General features: G+C 38.2%; 1 protein-coding gene across 2 annotated transcripts in view; it reads right to left on the bottom strand.

The window, feature by feature from the left end:
- Positions 1–27,012, bottom strand: part of MDFIC (MyoD family inhibitor domain containing) — an 87,269-nt gene that overhangs the window by 27,579 nt on the left and 32,678 nt on the right. For both annotated transcript variants that reach the window (XM_047096207.1, XM_047096208.1), the window contains exon 4: positions 5,866–6,144. In XM_047096207.1, the coding sequence (XP_046952163.1) occupies positions 5,866–6,144 (279 nt within the window). The remainder of the gene's footprint in view (positions 1–5,865; positions 6,145–27,012) is intronic.

Here is a 27,012-nt window from a genome sequence, read left to right as displayed (position 1 = left end):
TGCACTCTTATCTTTCCACACTCTCTCCCTTGAGGATTTCAGCTTTTCTGAGGTTTCAACCACGATGTCTATGGAATGTTAAAGAACAAGTACCTGTGTTCTCAGGTTTATACTCCTTACTTGCTTCAACACTTATTACAAGCCAGACTCTAGACTGTGCTGGAAATAAAAAGAATGAGACAGAGTCTTGGCCTTCAGTGAAATTACATTTTAGTGCAGGCAGGAAGACAAACTTCAGTATCATTGGGTATGTGGAAGGTGCTATGGGGACACAAAAGAGGGGCAATTAGCTCAAAACTGGGCATCAGGAGATGATGCCTAAGTTGAGTTCTGAAAAAAAATGTACACAGGTGAAAAAGGCAAGGAAAATTACGAGAGCATTCCACATTGAGGGGAGACAAGAAGGAAGGGCATTTACTTGTACCCCTTAACCACATGTACAGGGACCTCTAACCAATGGAGTAAAGGCATGCTTTGAAACACGTGGACTTGTGCCAAGGTTTGCAGATGGTGAGGAGGGTAGGGGAAGTGATGAGGTCAAGGAAAGACATCTTTGCCATTTCACCAGCAATTCTCAAGAAAGGCGGGGCAGGACATATCTGATCACCTCCTGAGCTTTTCACACTTTCATGCTCAATAGTGCCACATCCACTTTGAAGGCTGTGTGCTCCACCTGCTCCTACTCACGCTAAGGTGCCCTGTCCCTCTGGTATACCGTGAAAAACTGCTATACTACAAATACAAGGGGAAATACATGGAAAAGGGGGAGGAAGAAGAATCTAAAATGATAGGTCAGAGAGGAAGGAAACCAAGAAAATAATTTGAAGAAAAGGAAGCAGAGAGAACCAGTAAAATTGGAAGACTGGGCTCAAGTCCATCCATAGTCCCAAAAGCTTCCTAGAGGTTGGTAGCATCCCAGCTCAACAAGTCCAGAGTAACTCATCATGTCAGGTATGGCAATAGTTTATTTCTAACATACTAAAAGTTGTGAAGGCACTATGCATGCAGGTGCTTAATAGATAGCAATATTGAACAGGTAAGAAGGCATCTGGTTTGAATAACTGCAACCATGGAATTTCTGCATTATGGAGAGAAAATTTTTTTCAAAGAAATGTATACTGGATATAAAATGGTGTCCTTCAAAGAGACTGCTTTAAAGCTTCAGAGGAACAGGACATCCCAGGGGTCCTGTGGACTTTCCCTTTGTCACATTTCCACTCTCATGGCTAATTTGGCTTCTATCACAGTAAACTGTTTATGATTATCTGAACAAACCACATTAATTCCTAACAGCCTTGAATGTCTCTCTCATCTATCTATTGAGCGTCCACCCAGGCATTGCCTTCTTCAGGAAGTTAACATTCTTAACACTTGTGAGCTACTTAATGATGACAATGACAACAGTGATACTTATCAGATGCTTCATCTGGGCCAGACTGCCGTTCTAACTCAAATGAATTTGGCATCAACTCAACTCCTCTTTATGACAATTCTATGAGGTAGGTACTAATAATAGCCCCATTTTACACTTAAGACACTGAGGTACAAAGCCTACCCCAGGACACATCACAGGTCAGTGGTAAAGCCAATAGTTGAACCTAAGCCGACTAGTTTCAGAGTCTGTGGTCTAATCCCTAGGCCACACAGCCTGTGTGTGTGATTAAAAATGGGACAGATCCTAGGTACTGCTATATACACAAGGCTCTTGGCTGTCTTGTTCAATTTAAGTTCAATGAGCTTTGGGGTTGGAGAAGTATATAAGATGGCATATTAACCCGAAAGGTATAAAGTCTATTCTAAAAACACCTTTGCTGAAACTTAATTTTCACACAAATATATAGCTGTAACTGGCATACCTCAAATGTGTTAGATTTACCATTCTTAGGATAAGAAAAGTGTCTTAGAGTCTAATGAAAACCCTTGGCAATTTGAATATTATATGATGCTAAATTATCCTATAATTATTTGAGAGGTCAAGAATCTTAAACATTTAGTCTTAAAACTCTCCACACGGGTGATGCAATCAGAAAATTTAAGGATGTATGAAAATATTTTTACACAAAACAAGTAGAAATCTACTTAATAAACTTTAAAAGGTACAATATTTTCCAACACGGGTATTTTTTTTTCCTCTATTGCAAAAAAGGAAATTTTTAAAATAACATTTTTTAATGAATATGAGCACCTATTTTATTTTCCAGTGCTGGTTTCAAGGAAGAGTAGGATAAAAGTGTGTGGAATAAAACACTGTATCACTTATTAACTGGTGGGAAACTCTAATTTATAATGGTGCCCAGCACTAAAGCTTCATAAAGAAAAAAATTTGAGTCACCTCCGTCCAACCTCTTTGGCACTTTAGTCTGGCAGGAAAGGGAAACAAGCCTAGGGCAAAAGTGTGAGAATTGTTTTTATAGTTTTAGTAGGAAAAGCTTCAAGAAGGCAAATGTATACTAAGATCCTTGCCTCATCCACAGATAACACCATCAACATCAGATGCGATGCGGGAATGACCAGTAACGACCTTTCTCATAAAGACTTTCAGTAAGGCAAAGTATCAGTGGTTAGGGGCATAGATTGTGGAGCCAAAAGGTCTGGGGTTTCATCTTATTTCTACCACCTGTCAATTGACTTCAGTGGGTTCACCTGACCCATCTGTGCCTCAGTTGGCTCATTTATAATAAGACAATTACACAGAGCTGAATAACTTAAAGTGCTGTTGGGAGGGTACAATGAAATCATGCTAGCCTAGTTTAAAAGAGAATCAACAATACACACTACTACTTGAGCTCAGTCCATAGATAACCTACAGTTGCATCTTACAAGATGTTGCCAACACACTGACTCAATTACGGGGCTAGGTAAGTCCTAAGCTCTGCGTGAGCAAGGGGGCCAACATCTTTTTTTTAAATATATTTTTATTCAAAAACTTTTTAATGTTTAATTTTGAGACAGAGATGGCAGAGAGAGAGGGAGACACAGAATCTGAAACAGGCTCCAGGCTCTGAGCTGTTAGCACAGATCCTGATGTGGGGCTGGAACTCGCAAACCGTGAGATTACGGCCTTAGCTGAAGCTAGACAGTCAACCAACTGAACCACCCCGGCACCCCAAGGGGGCCCACACCTTAAGGGTTTTTCAAAATTTGGTCTGCAAAGAGGCCCTTACTTTTTTTAATGAAGCGAAATAAAATAGTTTCATATTTAATTCCATCTTCTGAACCAGAAAAAACGCCCCTGTCAGTATTATTTATGTGTAACACAAAAATAACCACAGGCACCATTTGTCTAGAAATCACACTGTCAAACTGTGGTTAGCTGTCTTTGAGCTGAATTGAGTGAATATTATTTTGCTATTCATTTGCTCCTGTTACTGTAGGAGGAACAGGCATAGACAATAAAGACTTAAGAAAATGTAACAAAAAGAAAGTGAGAAAACAATTAAATCTCTCATTTTAAAAAAAATAATTTGTATCCACTTTTATCAGTGTCCTGAATCAAGCCTGTTCAAGACCTACTGTTGTGACATACCTCCTGAAATCCAGATGCTCTCCCTGTTCATCAGAACCATTCCTGCCATTGCCCCGGCCTACTCAGCAAGTATTAAATTTCTGCTCAACCAGGAATCACATTCTGCAGAGCAAGAAACCAGCACTGAAGTGAAGCAGTTTTGCTGTGGGGATGGCATCACAGAATCCTGAACTCAACCTAACTTGGAAGATTCCTACTCCAAACCATTTTATAGAAAAAGCAGCCCCCTGAGAAATGCAAGTTGCCCAGCTAGCTGGTGGCCGGCACTTTGTCATTTCATTTGCCATCTACCAGGTCTGTACTTTTTGTTTCCCTACAACTACATTGCCAGAGAATAAACTGAACTTCAAAACTGAAAATCAGGAGTCAACTTTAAACAGCATCAAAAAGCATGAGAATGCCCAAGCTGGAGAACACAAGAAACTGGGACATGTTCATCTAGATTTGAGCAATCACAACAACATACAATCAGCTAAATCCTATACCCTCACAGCAACGTTCTGGATAGAATGACGTACAATATATTTAGACATCTTCATTTGTGTTTCACATTCCTCACTCCCCAATCCAACCTGGAAAAGATGTGGTGATAAAGAGGAGGATGACAAGGGACTTCCCTTATCCTTATCTCCCTCATACACTCACAGGCCTGGGAGAGAAAGGGGGAGAACACAACTCTATTTCATTTCAACACTATCGATTTTCCTCTTCCTTCCTATGTTACGTAGGAAGCTGCATTCTTCCATTAGAAATAACTTCAGACACAGAATTAAAAATAAACAAGGACAATCTAAAAGTTCCATAAGCTATTTCAGGTTGGACTGATACAATTCAGGTAGGACTGATACACCATTCTTTACAATAAGTAAATATCAAATGGAAAAGAAGAGGTTAAGGCTGTAATAAGTAAATTCAAATGTATAAAACAAGTAGATTTCAATTATTTCACCCAATCACTGGGAAGCAAAGATACTCTAAAGAAAATTGCATTGCCTTCCCAACTCCTTGGAGAGCCAGTTTAGTTAACAGCCTACCTCTGCTTCCGAGATGACCATACAGCTTGCATGTCAAACTCATTTTAAAGTGTCAATCATGTCCCTTTCAATCTAATTAGTTTGGAAAGTAGTGTCACTGACCTGGAACTATGCAGACCACTTATTATCATATCATTTGATCAACCTAACACTTTACCTCAGTTGAGTCTAGGACACCTGTAGCCAAAATGTAATATCCTTTCTCCCACTCCTTACTGGTAACTCTCTATACAATTTCCTATTTACAACTCAATTTATCTCTATGAATAAGCATGGCCAACTTCACAGAGGCATCTACAGAATTTGCCTTATTTAAAATTTCATGGTAATTAAAATTGAAAGGTAAGGGGAATTAGAAAAAAAGAATCACATATAGATCTGAACCAGAGGAGGAAATATATACCTGTATCTGTATCTAAAATGCAGATGTGAGGTTTTTGATCCCCAAGAACTGCTAAAAGGAGAGGAAAGAGGAAGAATAGAACAACATGGATAGGCTGGGCGAAATCTGGGACCTTACACATGGTAGGGAGGCTATTCTTCTCTAACAAAATATAACACAGCAAGCCATTTTTATGAAAGGAGTCTGTGGGCTGTAAACCCATCATCGGACGGGTTTGTGTTCTAATAAAAGCTTTCTCACGTTCATAGTATTTAACCTGACTTGAACCTGGCCAAGGACAGGATGAAGCACATTGAAGACCTAATCAGTAATTCCCCAGAGGTCAAAGAACACCCATGTACCTCGGGAGGAGAGGCCACAACCAGACCAAAGTGAATGGGCAATGAGGTGGGCCTGGAGGGGTGACGACACCGGGGGCTGGAAGATGCTCCTCAGTGAAGCAACACATCACCGGGCCCATCCCTGGTGAGAGGATGGAAATTACCTAATCCTTTCCTCATTTTACTTGTGCGTATTTAAGAACTGATTTGCAAGACAAAAATACAAGCAAGTCATTTCTGAACCACAGGACATCATAATGAATCAGGGACAGAGAGAACACATGCACACACCACCAGAATGCTGCATTCGTATGTTCAGATGTGGTATTAAAAAAAACAGGTATATGAGTTCTATTTAAAGTCCTGACTGTTCACTCTAGAAGACAATAATCTAAAGCAGGATGTCAGTTGCTAACACTTCCTTTCCAAGCCTGTGTTTCCCTAGGCAGATGTTGCGTTTTACCAAAACTCCTGTTTGAAAGATAAGCAAGATTCTTCATTCATGTTTGCTTGATCAAGTAGTTATTGGTGAATACGATTTTACATCTGGTCAAATAAAATAAGCATGTATCTCAAACGTACCTTCAGGTGAAGAGCCTGTCTTTTGGGAAAAGACAGCATTAACTTTACTCTTCTTACTGATATCACTGTTGACGGACAAGCTGGACTGAATTTTTCTATGCATTTTGTTAGAAACAGGTGCTGAAAGTCTTCGATTATCCGCAGATACGTTTTTGGCCCCGTGGTGGTGAATTCCATTTCCGTTGCTGAGACTAGTGGGGCCGTTCTTTATCTTGCCGCCTTCCTCCTCACTTGGCTCCTGTAGGGACGCTTGAAGCTGAGGCAGGCGCTGAGGTTGGGCTAAAGAACAGGAAAAGTTTTTCCAGTTAAAAAAATATTTGAAAATCATCAAAATATATTCAGTAACAGACTTTTTCTTTTTCCCCTGGGTTTCACCCGTGGTACTAAAAAATGGAAGGTGGAGAAAAAGGAAATATTAATTAACATGGACACAGAGAAAACAATTAGTACAAAAGGCAAAGTGGGAACAGGGTCATCAGAAGTGACTTGACACAGGAATAGGAAAATAGCAGGAAAGACTTTTGTTTTTTTAAGAAAATTTAAGTTGGAAATCTGAAAAAGTTATTCCACACCCAATCAACAGCAAATGTTTGTCTTCTATGTACTAGGCCCCTCTTTAGGGTGCTAGAAACAGCAATATTATCTCAATATCTTTGATAATGGGCTAAAGTAATTAATTGTCTTTTGAGATAAAAGGGAAAGAACAATGAATTCAAGTGTCAAAGCTGGACAATAGAGAAGGAAATATAGTTGTTTTTCTTTTCAATTTCACTTTTTTTAAAGGTTATTTATTTAAGTAATCTCTACACCCAATGCGGCACTTGAACTCAGGACCCGAGATCAAGAATCACATGCTTTTCCGACTGAGCCAGCCAGGCACCCCTTCAATCTTATTTTAAATCCTGGAGAAGAAAACCTTTTCTCTATGTATCCATCAATTTGATATAAAAAATAAACCATTTATGAAAAGTTAGGAATAGAAGACAGTTTCCTTAATCTGATAAAACACATCTGCCAGAGTTAAATGTCAGCACTATAGAAACACTCCCATTTAGGTCAAGACCAAGAAAAGGCAGCCCAGCTTCACCCCTCTTGTTTGACATTACACTAGAGGTCCTGGCGAAAACAGTAAATATGAAAAAGAAGTAACAGGTCTGAAAAAAAATGTTTTTGAGACGTATACCTAATTTGAATGTTCTAGGGGAAATTTAGGAGACTATAAATCTTGCAACACAAAGAATTTAACAAGGTATATACAAGATCAACCATATTAAAATAAAAAAAAGTTCCTCTAGGCCAACAGAAACCAAATAGCAAATATACAAGAAAAAATGAACTCTTCACAGTATCATAAACAAAACACAAACAAGCAAACAAACAAACAAAAAACAAAGCCAAGAAAAACACTGTTAAGAATTAAGCAAGGACAAAATGGGCAGCGATTTTCTGGCAAAAATTTTAAAACAATACTGAAGGACATTAAAAAATATACTACTAACTGTAGAGCATATAAATGTTAATTCTCCCCAATTTATTTATTTAGTGTAATTCCCATAAAACAACAGGCTTGTTGAAGGAACTTGACAAGCTGATTCAAGAATTTATGAGGAAGAGTATCAACAATCACTAAAGAAATTTTCAGAAAGAAAACGAGGGTTGCAGCATTTGACTTACTACATATATAGTCTTATCAAAAAACCAACAGGAGCTAAAGCAGTGAGCTGATGGTTCAGACACAGACACATAAACCAGGGGATAAGCAGAGAGAGTTCCCAATATAAATGTGTGCACACATTTAAGTGCATGTATTCCTTAACCAAATAAATTACGGGTGTATTAAATGCCTACCTATGAAAAGCAAAACCTTTCAGATTGAAAAAATATAAGACTATTTTAACATCATGACACTAAGGAGGGACAAACTAATTGGTTGGACAATGAATCATAAAAAAAAGCAGGATGACTATTCATCATTGGTGTTGCCTGGCATTTCTGAACACCCTCATGGATTTTTGGTAAATTCCTCTATTCCATTCCTAGACTCCTGTGCAGCTAAAGGGCAGGCATGTGACCTAAGTTCTACTAAGCACAAGTATGACTTACATGCAGAATGGCCAATGCAAGAAGGCCAGAGAGGTGGAAACCCTCAGCACAGACCATGTAGAAAGCGTTTATTGGTCTCGGCAGTGGGGTGCAGTGTCTGATGTCCACTTCCTATCAGACCAATGAACCGATAGTCTAGCAGTGGGGTTTTCAACAAAGAAGCCCCATTGAATAGATGGGAATGATCTGTGGCTGTGTAACTCTTGGGAGGGCCTGTATGCTAATAAATTTATTTTCTATTTAAATTAGCCAAAATGGAATCTACTGTTTGTAGCTAAAGAGCCCTAACTCCCCCCACCCCCAGTGTTATTTTACATTGGTTACATAATGAAATTATTAAAATCAACATTCACCTTGATTGAGTAGCCCCTAAGCAAAGCTATCCATCATCGCACTTCAGCAAAAACCACCAACAAAAACAATTTGTTCCCAAAATTTTACTATTTTATAATTTCCTGCAATTTCAAATCTAAAAGTGCTGTTTTAATTAATCTTTTCCATTTATGAATATGAGCAGTTATGAAATGTATATTACATCTGAATACTAAGAACTCTTCAATTGAGAAAAGTATTGCATGCAAAGCAGTCACAATTATATGTGGCATTGACCATGTCTGATTATCTGTGTTCTGGGGATTAGCTAAGACTTGGTATATATTTTTGACAAAGACAGTTTGCATTTGAGTCAATCTCTAGCACACATTGTTTACCTCCGTTCCTGTTCACATATCCTCTGTCTCTTGAAGAAAAACATCTTAACATATCAAAACATGCTAACTCATGAATGTGCATATTTTAAGAAAAAAGACATTCTTTTTTTTTTTTTACTTAACAAAAGCATGCTTTCGTCAAATCTGTTAACATTAATACCTGATTTATTAAACTAACCTATGAGCTCCCTTAAAGTTTTTCAGTTCTTCAGTGATAAAGGAAAATGACTGTCTAAAAAGTAAAGTAATGGTGGTAAAATAGATCAAAATATTTTGTTTTTCTCCTTACTCTTGATGAAAAAAACCTTACTTCTCTGTTTAGCAGCTATATATGCCCTTCTGTTAAGAAATATCGACAAGGCATCTGCAAAGGTAGATCTATTTCTTATGAGTGTGCAATCATTTGATCTAGAGATTAATCTGCGGCTCCTGTAACTTGCATCAACTAGAAGGACACCCTAATGACTGCTATTGAACACACATAGTTATGCATATGTATTTAAAGGGATGCCAGAGAAGATAGTCAAACGTAATGTGGTGTTCTTTTCAGAGCACTTACCAGTAATTTCACCAAATAAATGGAATGTTTGGGCCACGTTTTCTCTAAAAAGAATATTTCAAAAGCAATCCGAGAGCTTGGTTAAATTGAAATATCCAATTGACCAATATTAAGGAGACTTCTTATCAACCAAAAATATCCTGTCACAGTCCATAATCCAAGATAAATTTAAAACTACTATGTAGTAGTTAAAACATTCCAATAAGTAAATTTTTTAAAAAAAGGTGGTAAAAGACAACTATGTCTTGCCACCAAATTCTCAAACTGACAGATCTGACCTTTTTCTACTATCAAAATTGACTATTTGCAAATTACCAGATATGGCTCAAGTGGTATTCAAACATATCCTTAATGATTTATCTACATTTCAATCTTCAAAATGATATCTATTTCTGTTGGCAGATAAATCAAAGTACATTCATTTTTGTTTCACTGTCCTCTAATTATTTTAACTATAGTTTGTATTATGGTCAGGTAACCAAATATTATCTCTTTATGCCAGTTTGGTTTTTTTAATAGTAATAGTTTTTTTTTATTAAAATAATTTCTTAGTTTTAGGATTTGGGCAGATACATACAGTATGTAAGTCAAATTAAAAATGGATAAACCCTAGGTATATTAGCTATATTAACATTTATTTTAAGTTCACTGCTAATTTTTCATGGGTGTGACTTGAATCTTAGAGTCAAATTCTAAGCAAAACCAAGTCAGAAACAGGATTTTATTCTCAAAGAACAAAAACATCTGATTGATTAAACCCTAACTACTTGGCTTTAAATAGATTTCTTTTCCTTATTGTGTAAAAGTTGTGTATGGCTTTAAAAAAAAAAAACACAGTAATATGGGAACGACACAATGCTTCTTAAAACACAAGTGATGCCTAGGGACCCTCACTCTCCCTTTAATGATCCACTGCTCTCATTCAGCTGTCTTTCTTTTTTCAAATCTTTACATATGTGACAGCTCTCAAAAGTAGACCATAGACCATCTGGCATTTTCCGAGGTGTAACTTGTGCAAATTCAGCTCTATTGGGAGCGCACTGCTATCTTCTGCCTGCGTTATAAAGGGACAATAGAATGTAGAACTTATGAGTTGTTTTGAATTATTCATTTTTTTGCCTGTATATTCAAGAAATTTTACAAACTCTGCATTTTGTACTACATAATCACATGCGTTAAAGGTACAAAGAAACTTTTTGACACCTCTTTTCTACAGAAAGCTGGCATTTTGTTTGATATGTGAACATTCAGCATCTGTTATATCATTCTAAACAGGATGGGTGCTTCTACAAAAGACCCCATTTTAAACTTACTCTATATGAGCAAAAAAATGTATTCTTGACATTCAGTAACTAATGCAATACACATCAAAATTTCAAATACCAGTTATATGAACATTCAGCATCTTCAAACCTGGATAGCATTGGTCACCCGCTTACCATATGTGTAAAGAATTTTTTTTTTTTTACCAGTGCTCACACAATGCCACATGATTGTAATTTTAATATCCGTGATGAATAGTTACAAATGTCTTAAGAAATACTGTGCTTTCTAGGTTCAAATGTTTTCAATCAGGGAGGAAACCAATAGAATTAAATCTAGTGATTTTCAATAAGAATAATAAATATGGGAGTAATGAGTCAATAGCATGAACTTCTTTTGATAATTTTTTTTTAAACTGGGTGATATTGCAGCAAGTAATAACTACACTTGCAACTGTAGCTGCCTGAGCGGCAATATAAAGCAACATTTTGTTGTAGCATATAATCTATTAGCATGTGCAAGACCTCTTCAGTCACTGGTCTCTTGCACAAATCAGATTTAATAAAATTACAAAAGAATTCTCATACCACTTGCCCACTTTAAATGGTGGTTGTATGCATATGAAAAAAAGTTAAATGCTTAGAATTTAAAATTGTAACAAAATTATCAAAATAGAATATTGTTAGGGGGTGACTTGGTATAAACTGAATTTACTCTTCCCAGAGATAGGTGACAAAGCTTTTCTGGATGCCCAATATTATGTAACTCCATGGTCACTATGAGACAGAGACAAACATGCACATGTGCACACATACTAAAATGGTAGAGATTATATATAAATAAAGTGGTGTTTTATTGTATATACATGTAATACGCGTCAATACCCAATAGCTTAAAAAATCTCTTCGAGATGCACTAATGTGATAAAATTATCTTTGTTATAATGTAAGATTTAGGCTAAAATCAACTAAAATAAAAGTTAAAATAATGGCTAACTCTGTTCCTCAGCTTGATAAAAGCCTTTCTCAGTGTACCCTAGATAGACCCAGCATCTTAGCCCTTACACAGTCTGAAAGCTCCTGGCATTTTCTACCTGTTTCCTTAGTTCTCTGCGCCCCCTCCCCACCCAAGGTCTTTCTGAAAATTTTGACTTATCTCTTGAGCCTCTGAACTTTTTCATCACGTGTTATATTTTCCATCTTCATTTTATTTAATGTATATATTAACATAGTGAAATATATTTTGCAATTGTGTCCTTTTTGGAACATTGATCGGTTTGAGAAGCCCAATCAAATTCTCTCTACACAATTTGAAATGTACAAGATGGAAGAGACTCTCTTATGATGAAAGCATTTTTAACAGTAATTCATCACTTATCAGTGGTAGGGGTTGCAAATACTTCCCAAACAAAAGGATAAAACTTGACAAGTTGTTTGGAGAATCAATCATTAAGAAAGTCCTTAACCATAATGAAGAAGAGCTCAAAGGAGGGAGGACTGCTAGCTTTTCCCCAATTCCATGCTCCCCATTGTCCCGGGTTCTTGGCTAACCCATTTCCCAGTCTTCCTTGCAGTTCAGTTCAGCCATATATCCATGTTCACTCTGAAAGAATGAGAGCAGAAATTATTTCCGCCACTTCCAGGCCTGGGCCTAAGCCCAGGGTGTGTCCTCTATACTATTCTTTCTTGCACTAGCCAGCAATCCAGCTTTGACCACAGCAGTGGGAAATATCTAAGGCATTTTGGAGAAAACAAACAGAAGGAATCTGCCTCTCACTGACCTAGTATGCTCATCTTATACTGTTCCATAAGAAATAAACTTTTATTCAGTCATGGGATTAATGCTGGGACTCGCTGTTATAAACAATGTTACCAAACATTACAGCTTCTATCAAATCCTATTAACAACGACGCAAATTCTAAATACATATATATGAACTGCCCCTAGCCCAAATGACTTAAAAGATACCACATTTCACTAGAAAGAAACAGTACATTTGTAGCAGTAGAAAGACCACTGTCAAACCCACAGCCTGGGGTTTATCTTAGAAGACAGTAGATGAGCTAGCTTTACTATGCAGAAGCCAGTTATTACTGAGGGATAGTCGTGCATCATGCAGTTCTGCAGGAAAAGTCTCCCAGCATTACTCTGCTGCTCAAAGACAATTTTTAGCCTCACCATGGCTAGTAGGAAATCCAGTAGAGTGACCACCATCCCATCTGGTCAGGACTAAGGGAGGTGCTGGGATGCAGAACTCTTAGTTTTTAAAACAAGACAGATGAACCGGGACAAATTGGTCACCTTTACATCAGGAGCAATTTGTACACAATTGCTACTGTTTTCTTCAAATGAGACACTGGCTTTAGCAGATGGTGGGAAGATAGGCTTTCAGCGAGACTCACGAGGGGTTGAATTCTAGAGTCAGTATTTCCCAGTTCTGTAAGCTTGAGAAAGGTACTTCATCTCCCTGGGCATGAGGCCCTTCACTAGCAAAATGAGATAAAGTGACAGGTCCTCATGGGTATGGACACTTTATTAGCACTTTCCAGTTTCATACCACAGTTACTCTCTTTCCTTACTCTTCCCTACATAATTTTCCTATCATTTCTTTCTGATTTACTATTAGGCTTTTTTTTTAATTCTGTTACTAGGGGTTTTTCCCCCTATAAATCAATGCAAGACCTTTTTATGAAATAACAGGTTTCAAAAAAATACACAGTATCTTTCATTGTTCAGAAAGAATAATGACTTGATTGAAAAATATATTAAAAAATAAGGAAAATCATTGGCATTTTAAGATTTACATGTTTTACTGAAAAGTCCCCAGCAGTAAGCCAATGAACAAACAATTTTTATTGTATTCCCTCCAAGTGTAGCTTTTCTTGAATGCTTGTTTCCATCCCCAAATGAATGACATATTTGGCCTTACATTATGCCAGCTCTTATACATCATGGATTCTAGCTACCTTATGTGGATAACATGAGCCCACCACTCGTACATTTGAGAACAGAATACTTTTCAGTTTAAGTTAGCAAGTTTCATTATGGATTGTTACCTACAAGCTTTATTTATGTACTAACAGATCACACGGTCTTCTTATATAATCCCATAGTGAAGATGGGGTCGTTCTGCTACGGTAGGTATCCCTATGTTTTCAGGTATTTCCCCCATTTGATTCAACTGATAGAATATCCTCTACTTATAATTATTTGCAACTATATGATACATATCTAAAAAATATATATACTTACATTTAAAATAAATTACTTACATTTAAAAAATATATAATTATAATTATTACAATTATATTAACTTATAATTATTTGCAACTATATGATACATATCTAAAAAATATATATACTTACATTTAAAATAAAATATATTACTTACATTTAAAAAATATATATATATATATCGCCTAAGCAGCCTTTTCTTGTAGGAGAGAAAACATACTAATAAAAAGGCAACACAAAGTCACACTCTTCCAGAAACCTATTTTACATCCTAAAATTTTATTGTTTTTTGTTTTTTAAGTTATAAAAGGCACTTCTTTGGTTTAAGAAAAAAAAACAACTATTGGGCAAGCAGAAGTTTGAAAAATCCTATAATTGTGTTATGTCTTAACAAATAGAATCTCTCCTTGGAATTCTGAAAACAGTAGGAAGACAAGTATCAGAGAACAACTACTCATACTTCAACCTTCAGACCATAAGTTAAATATTTCTTTGACCTTGTTGGTGTTTCACCATAGGTTTAAGGAAAAAGATTTTTTAAAAAAATTATTAATACCATGTTTATAAGTAATCATTTTAAAAGCACCTGATTATTGAGGCACCTGGGTGGCTCAGTCGGTTGAGCATCCAGCTTCACCTCAGGTCATGATTCATGGTTTGTGAGTTCAAGCCCTATGTGGGGCTCTGTGCTGACATCTCAGAGCCTAGAGCCTACTTGGGATTCTGTGTCTCCCTTTCTCTGCCCTTCCCCAGCTTACACTCAGACTCTGTCTCTGTTCTGTCTCTCTCAAAAATAAACATTAAAAAAATAAAAAATTAATAACAGCACCTGATTATCTGTCACAATGGAATAGGACACATTCACATATCTTTAACATATCAGAAATACCTTATTTAACCACATGCAGCATCTACAAACTTCAAACAACATACACTGCAGTAAAATTAGTGTTGGTAACAACTAAGGGAAGTACACACTGAAAACCCCACATATCTGACACTCCAGAATCCATCCTGAGGTTTTATATACTAATTACAGATTTCAAGGACCACAAAGCATGTAAGAACACCTCCCATTAAGAAGCATGCAGCACTCTTAGGCTTCAACTGAAGATACACATTGACACACTTGGGTAGATGCAGAATTGCTTTCTGACATGGGTCCTGGATCATCCCTGCCTTCAAGTGACTTTAGCCCTCCTCCATGGGATGAGGGCTCTCCAGTAAGGCAAGGATACAAGTCAAAAAAAACCTTGAAACCAAGAACTCTGATCCAGTATAAAAAACTGCATCGGGGCGCCTGGGTGGCGCAGTCGGTTAAGCGTCCGACTTCAGCCAGGTCACGATCTCGCGGTCCGTGAGTTCAAGCCCCGCGTCGGGCTCTGGGCTGATGGCTCGGAGCCTGGAGCCTGTTTCCAATTCTGTGTCTCCCTCTCTCTCTGCCCCTCCCCCGTTCATGCTCTGTCTCTCTCTGTCCCAAAAATAAATAAAAAACGTTGAAAAAAAAATTAAAAAAAAAAAAAACTGCATCAAGAGTAGGCTATTAAAGTGTGAAACTAGTTAAGTAAAGCCAAGAATGGGGAAGATGAGAATCAATACATCCTACCCTAGAAAACCAGTAGTCACTGTGAACCAGTAGCAAAGTAGTGCATTGAAGTGAGTAGCCATCAGTTCTTAGAACAGAAATCATGTGCATACTGAGGCTGGAGCTTTGGAGTACTCTGCAGAAAACTCACAAATTGGTATATCGGACTTCTTATGGCCTTCAGTAGCTGCTGCAATAAAACAACAAACTCCATTCTAACTGGCCATGGTAACAGCCACCTGGAGAAAGCAGGCAGCTTCATTCAAGGGAGCTCCTTTTACCTTCAAGCAACACAAACAAAGCCAGCAACACACACATAAATTTGCTATTGTGGGGAATCCAAACAGGTGCTCCCCTCTGCACAAATTTCAAAAGCCTTCCTTGCCTGATTGCATACCTGAATGAGTAGACGAAGAGTAGGCTTTGGCCTCTACTTGCCTTGGTGCAATTCACAGACATACAACCCTAAGCAAGAGCCTTAGTAGCCAGTGAGGAGGGACCACTAGAGTTCAGAGAGTCATACATGGTAACTGGATTTCAGCAACCAAATTATGTATTCAGTCAAAATTCAGTGTGCTGATCTCAAGAAAGGCTTGAGACTCCCAGCTCCAGTGCCTCCTGCACTCACTGCCTCTCAGTAGTTCACATAACTCATTCACGAGGGATACAGCCTGAGGAAGGAGCGACCACGGGGTCAAGCCTCACCAACCACAGAAAGAGCTAGTGATGGCAAGCCAGTACGCAGAGACAGGAGGAGATCAGAGCTCAAAAACACAGATGGCAGGTCAAGGGACCAGAGTCAAAGATTATTCAACCAACTTTTGATGCCAGTTACCAGAAAATGAAGTCTTACCCCATCACCTCCCCCAAAAGGATATTGATAAACAAATAACAAAGATGTTAAAGAAATTACATTGCTAGAAAAATCTCTAGCTTAGAAAATAAAGGCTTGTGACAGTTCCACCAAAAGGCAATCCCTGAATCTAAGTCCTTGTTAACAAGAAGAGAACTGCTAAAATCCCTAACAAAGGAATCCTCCTGGAAGCCCTTCCTTGAGGAAAGGGCCATGAGGGACACCCAACAAGGGAAATCTTAGCAGATGATCCTGGAGTAAGCACATCTACTGCCTACAGAACCCAGGCCAAGGTCAAGGGAAACATTCAATAAAGAGATGCTTCTGTACTATCCCTCACCAGACTGACATGGACATTCCCCAGATCAGTACTGTACTTGAGAGTTTACACTACAGCTGCCCTGTACTTCCTTTACCATCATACAGTTACATTTGTTTTCAAACATAAGTCGCAAGACCATGAGGAGCTAAATCCAAATTTGATTTGAGATCACATTTCTGAACCATGTCAAAGGAGGAATAAATATCACCCAGAGGTGTGCAGAACAATGACCTTATGATGCTAGCTCTAGATGCATCATCTGAATGTGACTTTGATTCATCTCTCATTAGGGACAGGTGGAGTCCACATGTGTTTGTTGAAAGGATAATTGGATCTCATTAAGAATATCCTGAATCCATATGCACAGAAACAAAAAGTATCTGTATGTAGACACACACAGAAATATGTGCGGGTCAAGCAAAGACTGGACCATAACCGACACCTAATCTTGATCCGTCCAACATCACCCACTTTCTTCTGGTGCCAGTATGGCTATTAATGAGAGCAGGACCTCAATTTACTGACAAGAACCGTTCAAAAAATAAAGTACTTTTGGTTACACACATTTTGTATACAGAGCTTAACACTGGGCATTTGCTGACTTGCCTTTGATTATACAGCAAGTGCCTTAAAGACAAGGTTCCGTCTTCTTAGAGTTCCATCAACCTTATCAGGCACATACCTGCTGACAAAGAGCCATGTACAGTGTTCAGCACCCAGTGGACACCCAGTGAAAATTAACTGATGATGATGAATTATACTAGCTTTTAAGCTGTCACTTGATCCCAGTATGTAACAACCTTCCTGAATAAATCAAGCAACAGTTTGGTATTCAATACCATTATAAACTTCATCCTTCACCTTCACGAGTCTAGGGAATTGCTGTAAAAGCATAATATAAGGATGGTGGAGCTATAGCAAGGATTCAAGAAATTCTCCGTTATAACAAGGGAATTAAAGATTCAGTTACAGATATCATACAATGTGTAGGGAAATGCATCAAAAATACTAGTTAAGTGACCTTCCTGAAAACAGCATTAAAAAGTCAGTACCAAATTATATATCTGAAAGTTTTCTCCCTGCCCTTTAATAAAAGTAAATCCAACTTAATGTACAAGTAAAACTCGTATCTCTTTGAGGTTGGAGCAGCAGAATTGCAAGTGAAGTTCCAGTTAGAAGACAGGGAATCAGGTAGAGGAAACGATGCACTGCTAACTGAACATTTAAAAAGAAATTTATTTCTGGTAGCTTATACAAGGTAAATCAGAAAAAAAGTAAATTCCACTGTTATTCCCCAGAGCTTTAATATAGGTCATAACCCTCAAAGTTCACTGGTGAGTATTTGTTATTGGGATAGCTTTCCACTCTTCAATAAATTCCTTGAAGATAGGGTCCGAGACAAGGAAACCTCTGTGCCTTCATTCTAAGAACAGTTCTCATTACAGGTGATGCTCTCTCTGATCTAATTTAAAGATTTAGGACTCCAAAGTTCTCAGAATTGACTCTAAGACTGGAATGGCCCTAACGATCATGTCCAACTCCTAGGGGAGGTCCTGGAGAGCTTCCTCCATAGGGAAGCAATACACTAGCTGCTTATCCCACGTAACTGAAAACAATTTTCAAAAAAAACAGTGCAGTGAAGTTTTCCAAACCTGTGGAGGCAGATTCACACATACGAATTTTAAATTCTTTTTTACACGTGAGCAACAGATCACAGGTTAAACATAATAGAAAGGTTTCAGTATGGAAAGGACTAGGTAAAAAATAACACTATTTCCTCATTCTCAACTTGTCTTCTCCTAAGATGAAATTTCGCCCCCGCTCCCCACCCTGTTACAGGGCTACTTTAAATTTTTGGAGCCGGATTTGAGGAATGTGAATTTTAGATTCTTGTCTTCACCCATGTATCAAGACTATTTTAACCTCTATGGGAATGAAATGTTACCCCAACATGAGCACAGAGGAACAAACTCATTAACCACGTTTAAAGATTAACAAGATCGAGACCACTTCTTCCTTGGATTTTACCATTAAAATCCACTAAATCCTTCAGGGTACCTTTGGCGACAAACTAACTTAAATATATTATAAAATACTTGGCAAGTACATACTACAGTGCCAGCCACTGTTCCAGGCAGAAGAGATTTTACAAAATTTGCAAATGCCTTGCCCTCACAAAGCTAAGAGATATTTATTATCTTGCATAACAAGAAATCTGAAGACAGGGTGGCTCTAATTAATACTAATTTCACAGTTTCTGTATTTTCACTGCCATCCTCGGCATGCCAACTTTCCCATCCGACTCTTCTCCTCAGAGTTACAAGACTCTCTGAAACAGCTCCAAACATCACATCTCGAGATGATGACAGCCCTTGAAAGAAGAAGTGCTCTTTCTTACCATCTCTTTAAGAATATATTTTAAAAAAAAAAACCCTTCCTTCCAGGAGATGTCCCTCGGGTTTCATTGGTGGACACTGGGCCACAAACTAAAAGTAAAGCTCCCTTTTTCTCTCCGTGCAGACCAACATCTGTTTAAAGGTCTGCCCTTTCCCCCAGACTGTAGATACGCTCCTCCGTAGCAAGAGACATATCATTCATTCAGTCACTCAATAAGCATTTACTAAATGCTACATTCAAGTGCCCAGCGCTTCTGAAGATGTGTTACAGTACCTCAAATAGTGGTCACTTAGAAAAATGAACGAAGGAATGCCAGACAATAATATTCATTCCACAGCTCCCAATTTCAATCCATTAAAATAAAACCTTAAGTACGCATTTCTTACCTAGAAAAGTAAACAAGGAAAACAAGCATGTTTGCCTTTCCCCATACCTCTCTGATATAATTTGAGTTCTACTTAACCCAGATAACAACCCTAACACCCTGTAACAGCCCACACACACCGTGTTATTTACAAGGCCAGTTATGAGCTATCATTCAAATGAAATGGGAAAATGAGAATGTCAAATTTATTCATCACCATAGACCTCATATTAATTTCGTTAACATTCCGAAGAATGTTGCTCCGTCTTCCAGCAGTAGATAAAAACCCACAAACAGTAAAAAACAACGACAGATCTTAGCACCTGAAGATTAAGAGTGGGTGAAGTGCCCATGATATACAGAATTCTGTTTTCTTTATGTGTCCAAATACTTATGGAACATCTATGTATCAGGCACAGTGCTAAGACTAGTCAAGTAGAGCTGAATAAAAAGACATGAGACATGTACATAATAAACAAAATATACAACTTGAAATCATGGTACTTGCTATGAAGGAAAAATACTACTATTAGAATAACAAGTGAAACTGTTTTGCTTAGGATAGCTTGGAATGACATTTCACCAAAGGCCTGAAGGGGAAGAAGGCCTCGCGGAGAGTTCCAGGGTTCTGGGCCAACCTAACGACACGTGCAAAGCTCCGCAACAGAACAGGGCTCAGCACATCTGCTGACCTGCTGGGAAGCCAGTGTGGCTAGAGGACACTCACACAGTCCTTTGGACAAAACATGCATTGCCTCATTCAAAGGATAAACATTAACAAATACATCAGAAAAATCATAGAATGCTTCCATCAACAATTCCTGGCAATATTCTTCCAGATATTCTGCTTCTTTGCCATATAAGCCATTACAATAGTAAATTATTCACTTATAAGACCACTCTCAATAAAACTGACCAGAAGTTGACTTAGATACTTTACTGTGAATCAAGATACCCCCAGGAAAAGACTTCTGAGGAAGTTACAAAAAGGGGCCATCAACTGTATATATACAACTACAATTTGGAATATTAGGAAACATTTATAGAAATCTTATCCTCTAATTACTTTCTAAGAAAGAAACACATACATCCATTTCTCTGAAATGTACAAATCTATTTATATTTAAAGTGGATGAAAATTGTTCTGGGGCTGGAGAGACTAGCAGGAATTATTCCATGTTCTCGGATAGTGAAATGAATGGTTGTGGGAGAATCTTGCTACTGTTCTTAGGAATCTGCTCAGATTTTAGAAAGGAGACTGTCATTCCGATTTTGTAGTCCTCTTCCTATTTTATTCCAATTTTCAAACTCTGATTCCTTTACTCAAAATATAATTCTCTAGCAGTATTTCTCAACCTTTTTCCAACTCCACAGAAGTTTATTTGAGCAACATATACCCTTCAGGAATATCTTGTGTGGTTTCAAAAACAAACTCCTCCAGCGAGTCTCATAGCTGTTGCCTTGTGCACCACACTGGAGAATCCTAACTCTAATACAGGAGTCACAGATCAGTAGAGAGCTTACCAAGAGCAATTTTTATCATGATTTCAAACTCTTAAGGGAGAACAAAATGGGCAAATGGACAGTCAGTTGAATAAGTTTATCTACCTGGGGTCTTTAAAATCCCCATTAATTTCTAGCAATTATTTTCAATTAATATAGCATTTAAAAGACAAATGCCATAGGATTTCACTCATATGTGGAATTTAAGGAAAGAAATAAGCAAAGGGGGGAAAAAAGAGAGGGAGGCAAACCAAGAAACAGACTTATAACTTTAGAGAACCAACTGATGGTAACCAGAAGGGAGGAGGGAGGGGAGTGGGTTCAAGAGGTGATGGGGATTAAGGAGGGCACTTGTAATGAGCACTGGGCGTTGTACGGAAGCAATGAATCACAATATCGTACACCAGAAACTAATATTGCACTGTATGTTAACTAAGTAGAATTTAAATGAAAACTTGAGGAAAAATTTAGCGTTGCAAATCCCACACTGTAGTTTACAAACTGCAAGAGCTAACTATATATTCTCATTGATAATCAAAGACCATTCTCAAAAATTTTAGCCCATTTCTGCCACCAACTACCTGAGTCTCGCTAGATAAACTGTTTACCTCTTTATGCTTCAATTTGCCAGCTGAAACAAACAAAACACAGAACCCACAGAGGTTGAACACACTGATCTCTAAGGGACATTCCTTAACTTTAATATTACAAGAATATAGGCCCAGGATTCATTTTCCACATGTAGAGAAACAATGTAAACATGGCATATAATATATACATAAAACAAACTGGAAAATACCAGCATAAGCACCCATGTTGTTAGGGCCTTATAATTCGGAATCTATGTCATCTAGATAATATCTATTAAGGTAAGTATTCAAATGTCATCTTTTTCTAGAGAAAGGAGTCTGAGAGGGTGGAAGGTATGACACTTAAATAGGACCATTGATTGGGAGCCAGGTTAACCGGGGGAGTGACAGTAGTGATTGAGCTGTCCACCTCCAGCCAACAATTACTAATTTCACAAGGTTCACAAACCCTCTGCTCTTGGCCAGATGTCAGGAGCTCAGGGCTGTAGCAATGGTAACCAGTAGGGGTAAAATTAAGGCTGGTTTTTTTCAAAAGTGGAAAACCAGTGAACAAAACAGAATATGAAAATAAGTATTTTCTCTATATAGTATGTGCTATCTGGTTCATGTCCATCAATGCTTAGGAGGAAAGGAGGCTGGGACAGTAACTGTGACTCATCCTTCCGGCAGCTGATTTTCACTGAGCACCCTGTGATCACTATGCCACTCACTCCCGTGCTGTGCTGTGCATAGGTGCCTATGATCTGGAGCCTCCCTGGTTTATATTGCCCAGAGCATCCCTCTCTTGTGTCTTATGAGAGTCAGAGTGGGAATAAAATGGTACTCGGACTCAAGCAGGGGAAGAGATCTGATGGTCTAAGCCTTCTGTATGCAAACTTCCAACCAGCACACTTCTGGGCGTCAAAGTTCACCCCAGAGCCCAAGAGCCTCGGTGACTCAAGATCTGGAGCCTTTTGGGGGTAGTGCCAGATTGTGTCATACTGACACTTAGGTTTTGGCTACTCAGTGCTACAAAGTCAGTTATTTCCTCATCTACTTTCCATCTTACAGAAAACTCTTAACATCTCTGATCTGTCATTTCCTGGTCTGTTCTTGCTTTCCTTAAATTTCTGTCTCTGTAAAATTATTTTTAATTTACAATCATTTAAGTGGGATTTCCAAAGGGAATGGAATATGTATGTCCAATCTGCCATGTTAAACATGATTTTTAAAAAACAATCACACACACACACACACACACACACACACACACACCTTAAGAAAATGTGGCAAAATGTTAACACTTGTTAAAGCTGAGCCCGGTTCATTCATGGGTGTTTTCAATATTCATTTTTCCCCATTTTTAAAGGAGCTACTTTAATGTTAAGAAAAATCAGAGTTCTATTTATTAAGCGTATAAGTTGATTGGTAACTTAGGTAGGAATATTGTTTTATCCTGAAAACACTAATAGAGTGGGATATTACCAGGATCAAGGGCAAATTAGTATCCTTTTCCTAGAAGAGTAATCTTTTGTTTATGACTGAGATATTTCATTGTATTTAAAACTGAAAATTCATTTTAAAATAAAGAGAGGCCTCTTCAGTGCCAAGTCTCATTTTCTCATGGTTTTACAGGCAACTCTGATGATGTGTTTTAGGTTGTTTTTGTTTTTGTTTTAGGATCATACCAACAGGCCATGCTGTGTGTGCTTGACTCTCCCCTGCGAACTCCTGGCTAACCAATGGGAGAACCCAGACAACTCCACTTTCTTTCCTGGGTCTTTGCTCAGTATCTCGGGATCAGCCTGAAAGTGGGATTAAGAAGAGGTTCCATTCTTTCCAATGCCTAACTCAAAATGGCCCTGCACTTCTTAGTCTAATCCGGGTACCAGTTACTGTCACTCTTATGTATTACAAATGTGCATCTAGAAACTTAACAATGTATTTCCACTTAGGTTTTCATGTTTGCCTCTTCACTAACCTCAAGAGGTAGTGAGAGAAGAGAGTACCTCCCTTCCGTCCACATTCTGAAGGTGGAGAGCATGAAGTCACTTTGCCCAGTGATCCCAAGCTAAGGAGTTTTGGTCAGGATTAGAATCCAAATCACAGGACTTCACATCTGACCTTCTCTGCATACACAAAGCCCCTTTTATAATGTCTGACCAGGAGCATCACTCCAGTCAAACCTAGAGCTAGCTGACAAGTCAAGCTTTTGCCCATAATTTCATTTTCACTTTTCCTACATTTACCTTTGTCTATTAAGAATATGGGAGGGGCACCTGGGTGGCGCAGTCGGTTAAGTGTCCGACTTCAGCCAGGTCACGATCTCACGGTCCGTGGGTTCGAGCCCCGCGTCGGGCTCTGGGCTGATGGCTCAGAGCCTGGAGCCTGTTTCCGATTCTGTGTCTCCCTCTCTCTCTGCCCCTCCCCCGTTCATGCTCTGTCTCTCTCTGTCCCAAAAATAAATAAACGTTGAAAAAAAAAATTTTTTTAAAAGAATATGGGAGTCAATCTAATTGGCTTGCCACATGTGTACCTTCCTCTGCTTTAAAAAAGCACCATGTGGGGAGCCTGGCTGGCTCAGTCGGTTGAACGTCTGACTTCGGCTCAGGTCATGATCTGACGGTTCGTGAGTTCCAGCCTGCATCGGGCTCTGTGCTGACAGCTCAGAGCCTGGAGCCTGCTTCTCATTCTGTGTCTCCCCCTCTCTCTGCCCCTCCCTGCTCATATTCTGTCTCTCTCTGTTTCTCAATAATAAATAAACGTTAAAAAAAATAAAAAAAAAAGCACCATGCTATGTTTGTACCTGTCGTTGGTGACACCTCCAGTTCTTCCCAAGTCTTCATACATCATCAGTAACAGTAGGAGAGATTTCAGCACTTAGTTCGCAAGGCATACTAGAGTGGATTGCATCAGGCCCTACTGCCTGGAAACTAAGTTGAAACAGCACTCATGCAGACTCATAAAAATTAAGTTATCTGAATAATGAAACTTCTACATGACATTTTTCAAGGGACTGAGTTCTAATATTTGTGCCAAAAACAAAACAAAAAATAGGGATACGTTAAAGGGTGGGAGACGCATAATAATGAGCCTCTCTCCAAAAAAGGCTATCCACAAATACTTCCACATTTGTATTAATATGCAAAGACGTGAAAATAACACTGTACCTACAATTGAGAGAAAAGACCAAAACCATCCTCAAACGATTTAACGTCATCCTTATCCCCCAAGATATGCTATTCTAGGTTTATAAACTACCCATCTTTTCACTTCATTGTAATTTAGTGTTTCATACACTAAAATGGACACTAAAATCTGTCATTATTACTGACCAAGCTATAATCGCCCTTCTTCAGCCTGCCAGCGCTGTAGACTCTGACTCTGCGAGCTTAGTTACCCTGTTTTGTTTTTTAGGTCGAAGAAGTAGTGGTTGGGCTTTTGTTTGTTTTTAGTAAAAAAGAAAAAAAAAATTAAATGCAGAAAATGACCACTCCCACACATTCATTCTTTTTACACATTAAGTACGTACTCGGTGAACTGTTCCATTTAAATATTTTTACTTTAACGCCGTAGATGTCACCAGAAAAACAAACTCAATTAAAGACTTCTTCCCAGTGAGTGTTCTAACAAACCCCTCATTTTCTTTAGGCTTAATGGAGACAAGGAATTGCTCATCAACTTCATGTTTATCAAAATAAGCGACCCTGAGAAAAGTGATGAGCAGGTCGTTGAATCCTTGGCTAGGTAAAGGGCCCCACTTCTCAGGAAAAAACTTGTGAAACCATTTAAGATAATGATAGTGTAAATGCACCAACATCAGAGCACAAACTTCAAAGAGTTGTGCAAAAGATACAGTATTTCGTTTATGAGTCTCACACACTCAGGAGCCGATGGTAAATTGTGCTCGCAGAGAACGTTCAACTACATCTAGTGTGTAGGTTGGAGCCTAATTAGTTTTCCTGGTAAAACTGAAACCTTTGAAGAACTCCCTCAAGGTAAGAATGAGGAGACAGGCTACTGCCCAAGAACAGTTGAGTTTGGAATATTCATTCCTCATGGCAAAACAGTTCCTTCCATAGAGTCAGTTTCACTTTTTAACTAATTAACAAATTAATAAAATCAATTTATTCCAAACTCTGTTCCTCCCTTCTTCTCTCAGAATATAATTATTCCACAATTCCAGGTCTTCTTACTCCACGAGTACTGAATCTTCTGGGGTAGGTCCATTCTACAGAGTTTTGTAAAAACAGTCACTCTTAATAACTAAATGACCAAGCTCTTTTAAATGCTTAAATATTGCGATAGTGATGATTCTTATGGAAGCAAATGCTTATTCCTGGTTTACTGGCGACAAAAAATGGTGCCAGAAGTTGTACAGAACTAATGTTTTCCCAGCAGCCCTGTAAATATTTGCCATTATTCTTCTTTTAGTAGCTAGTTCCAAATGAGCAAACTATGAACTTTTATACAGTAAGAATGGTGTACAACTGCCCCTAATAAATCTTCTCCGTCTTATGCTATATTTCCATACCATTGAAAGAAATAGCTGATACTGCACAAAGTTTTGAAATACACTGTTCTCCAAAGTATGTGCTTCATCAGCAATTTATTTTAACATCCACATCTCCCTCTCTAAAGGCACTGAAACTAATTATGTATTGTCCCAAATGCCTAGATACCACTGATATCATATGAATTCATATATTATTCAAAAAGCTGATCTTTTTTTACTTATTAATCTGACTCTTAGGTAAACTGTATCTCTATTATAAGGGACTTTGCTTTACTTCGAGAACAAACTCTTGCTGTAATAGGTAAGGAGATATTCTTTCCACTATATCTACACACACTTGATTGGAAGGCTGCTTATTGCAGACATTTTTAACTGAAAGAGATAGCTTATTCCCATTCGGGACAGAGTGTCAAGAGAAGATGAAAGCAGGCATTTGTAATTCCTCAGAAAAACAGGCAAAAGAGTTTTCAACCTTAAGAAATCTGACTCTTCTGGAACATAAACCTTGATCTTGGGTTAATAAATCAAGATTCCTAAGATAATCAAATAATCCCTTATGGCGACATCAAGTTTTCGATTTTAAAGTCTTTTCATTGCGCTATCCAACCCCATCATGCCATTTAACGAGGCCACAAGTACCAACTGTAATAGTTCTTTTCCAGTATTATAGAACGCAAAGTGCTGCACAGTGAAACTAAAAGTAAGAAACACTTTGTGAACGATGTAAACATCTCTCTAGAAAACTTCAAAACAAGCTTAGTCTCAATCAAGGAGCCAGTACCTGGGTTCTCCCAAAAAGGCAGCCATGGCTATCAGTCCCTAGGGGTCATTAAACACAACTGTTAAGAAACCACTTTCTAAAAAACAAACAAACAGTCTCTAAATGTTCAAAGAAAAAACTCTGTTTGGGCAATATATTCAATTGAAAACCGTATTAGTTCTAAGTCTGAGCTATACCTCAGAATTAACTAAGAAGCTCTGAAAAATTAAGCTTGTCCAGACCATGCCCACATATGATCTACGTTCACTGGTGTGGACTGGTCTGGACATCAATATGTTTTGAAGCTAATGCAAAGAGTGGAGAACCCTTGCTTTCAACAACGGCATAGGACTACAGCAGCATATTCTGGCCCCTGTATCTTCAGCTTCAGTTTCTGATTTCTTCTTGG

This window comes from Lynx rufus, unplaced genomic scaffold (assembly GCF_022079265.1).
Source record: "Lynx rufus isolate CCGP_SWC_20201006 ecotype Redwood Valley unplaced genomic scaffold, mLynRuf1.p SCAF_4, whole genome shotgun sequence".
In the NCBI taxonomy this organism is placed as follows: Eukaryota; Metazoa; Chordata; class Mammalia; order Carnivora; family Felidae; genus Lynx; species Lynx rufus.
Note: the sequence above shows the minus strand (reverse complement) of the source record. Positions and strands in the feature narration are given on the sequence as shown.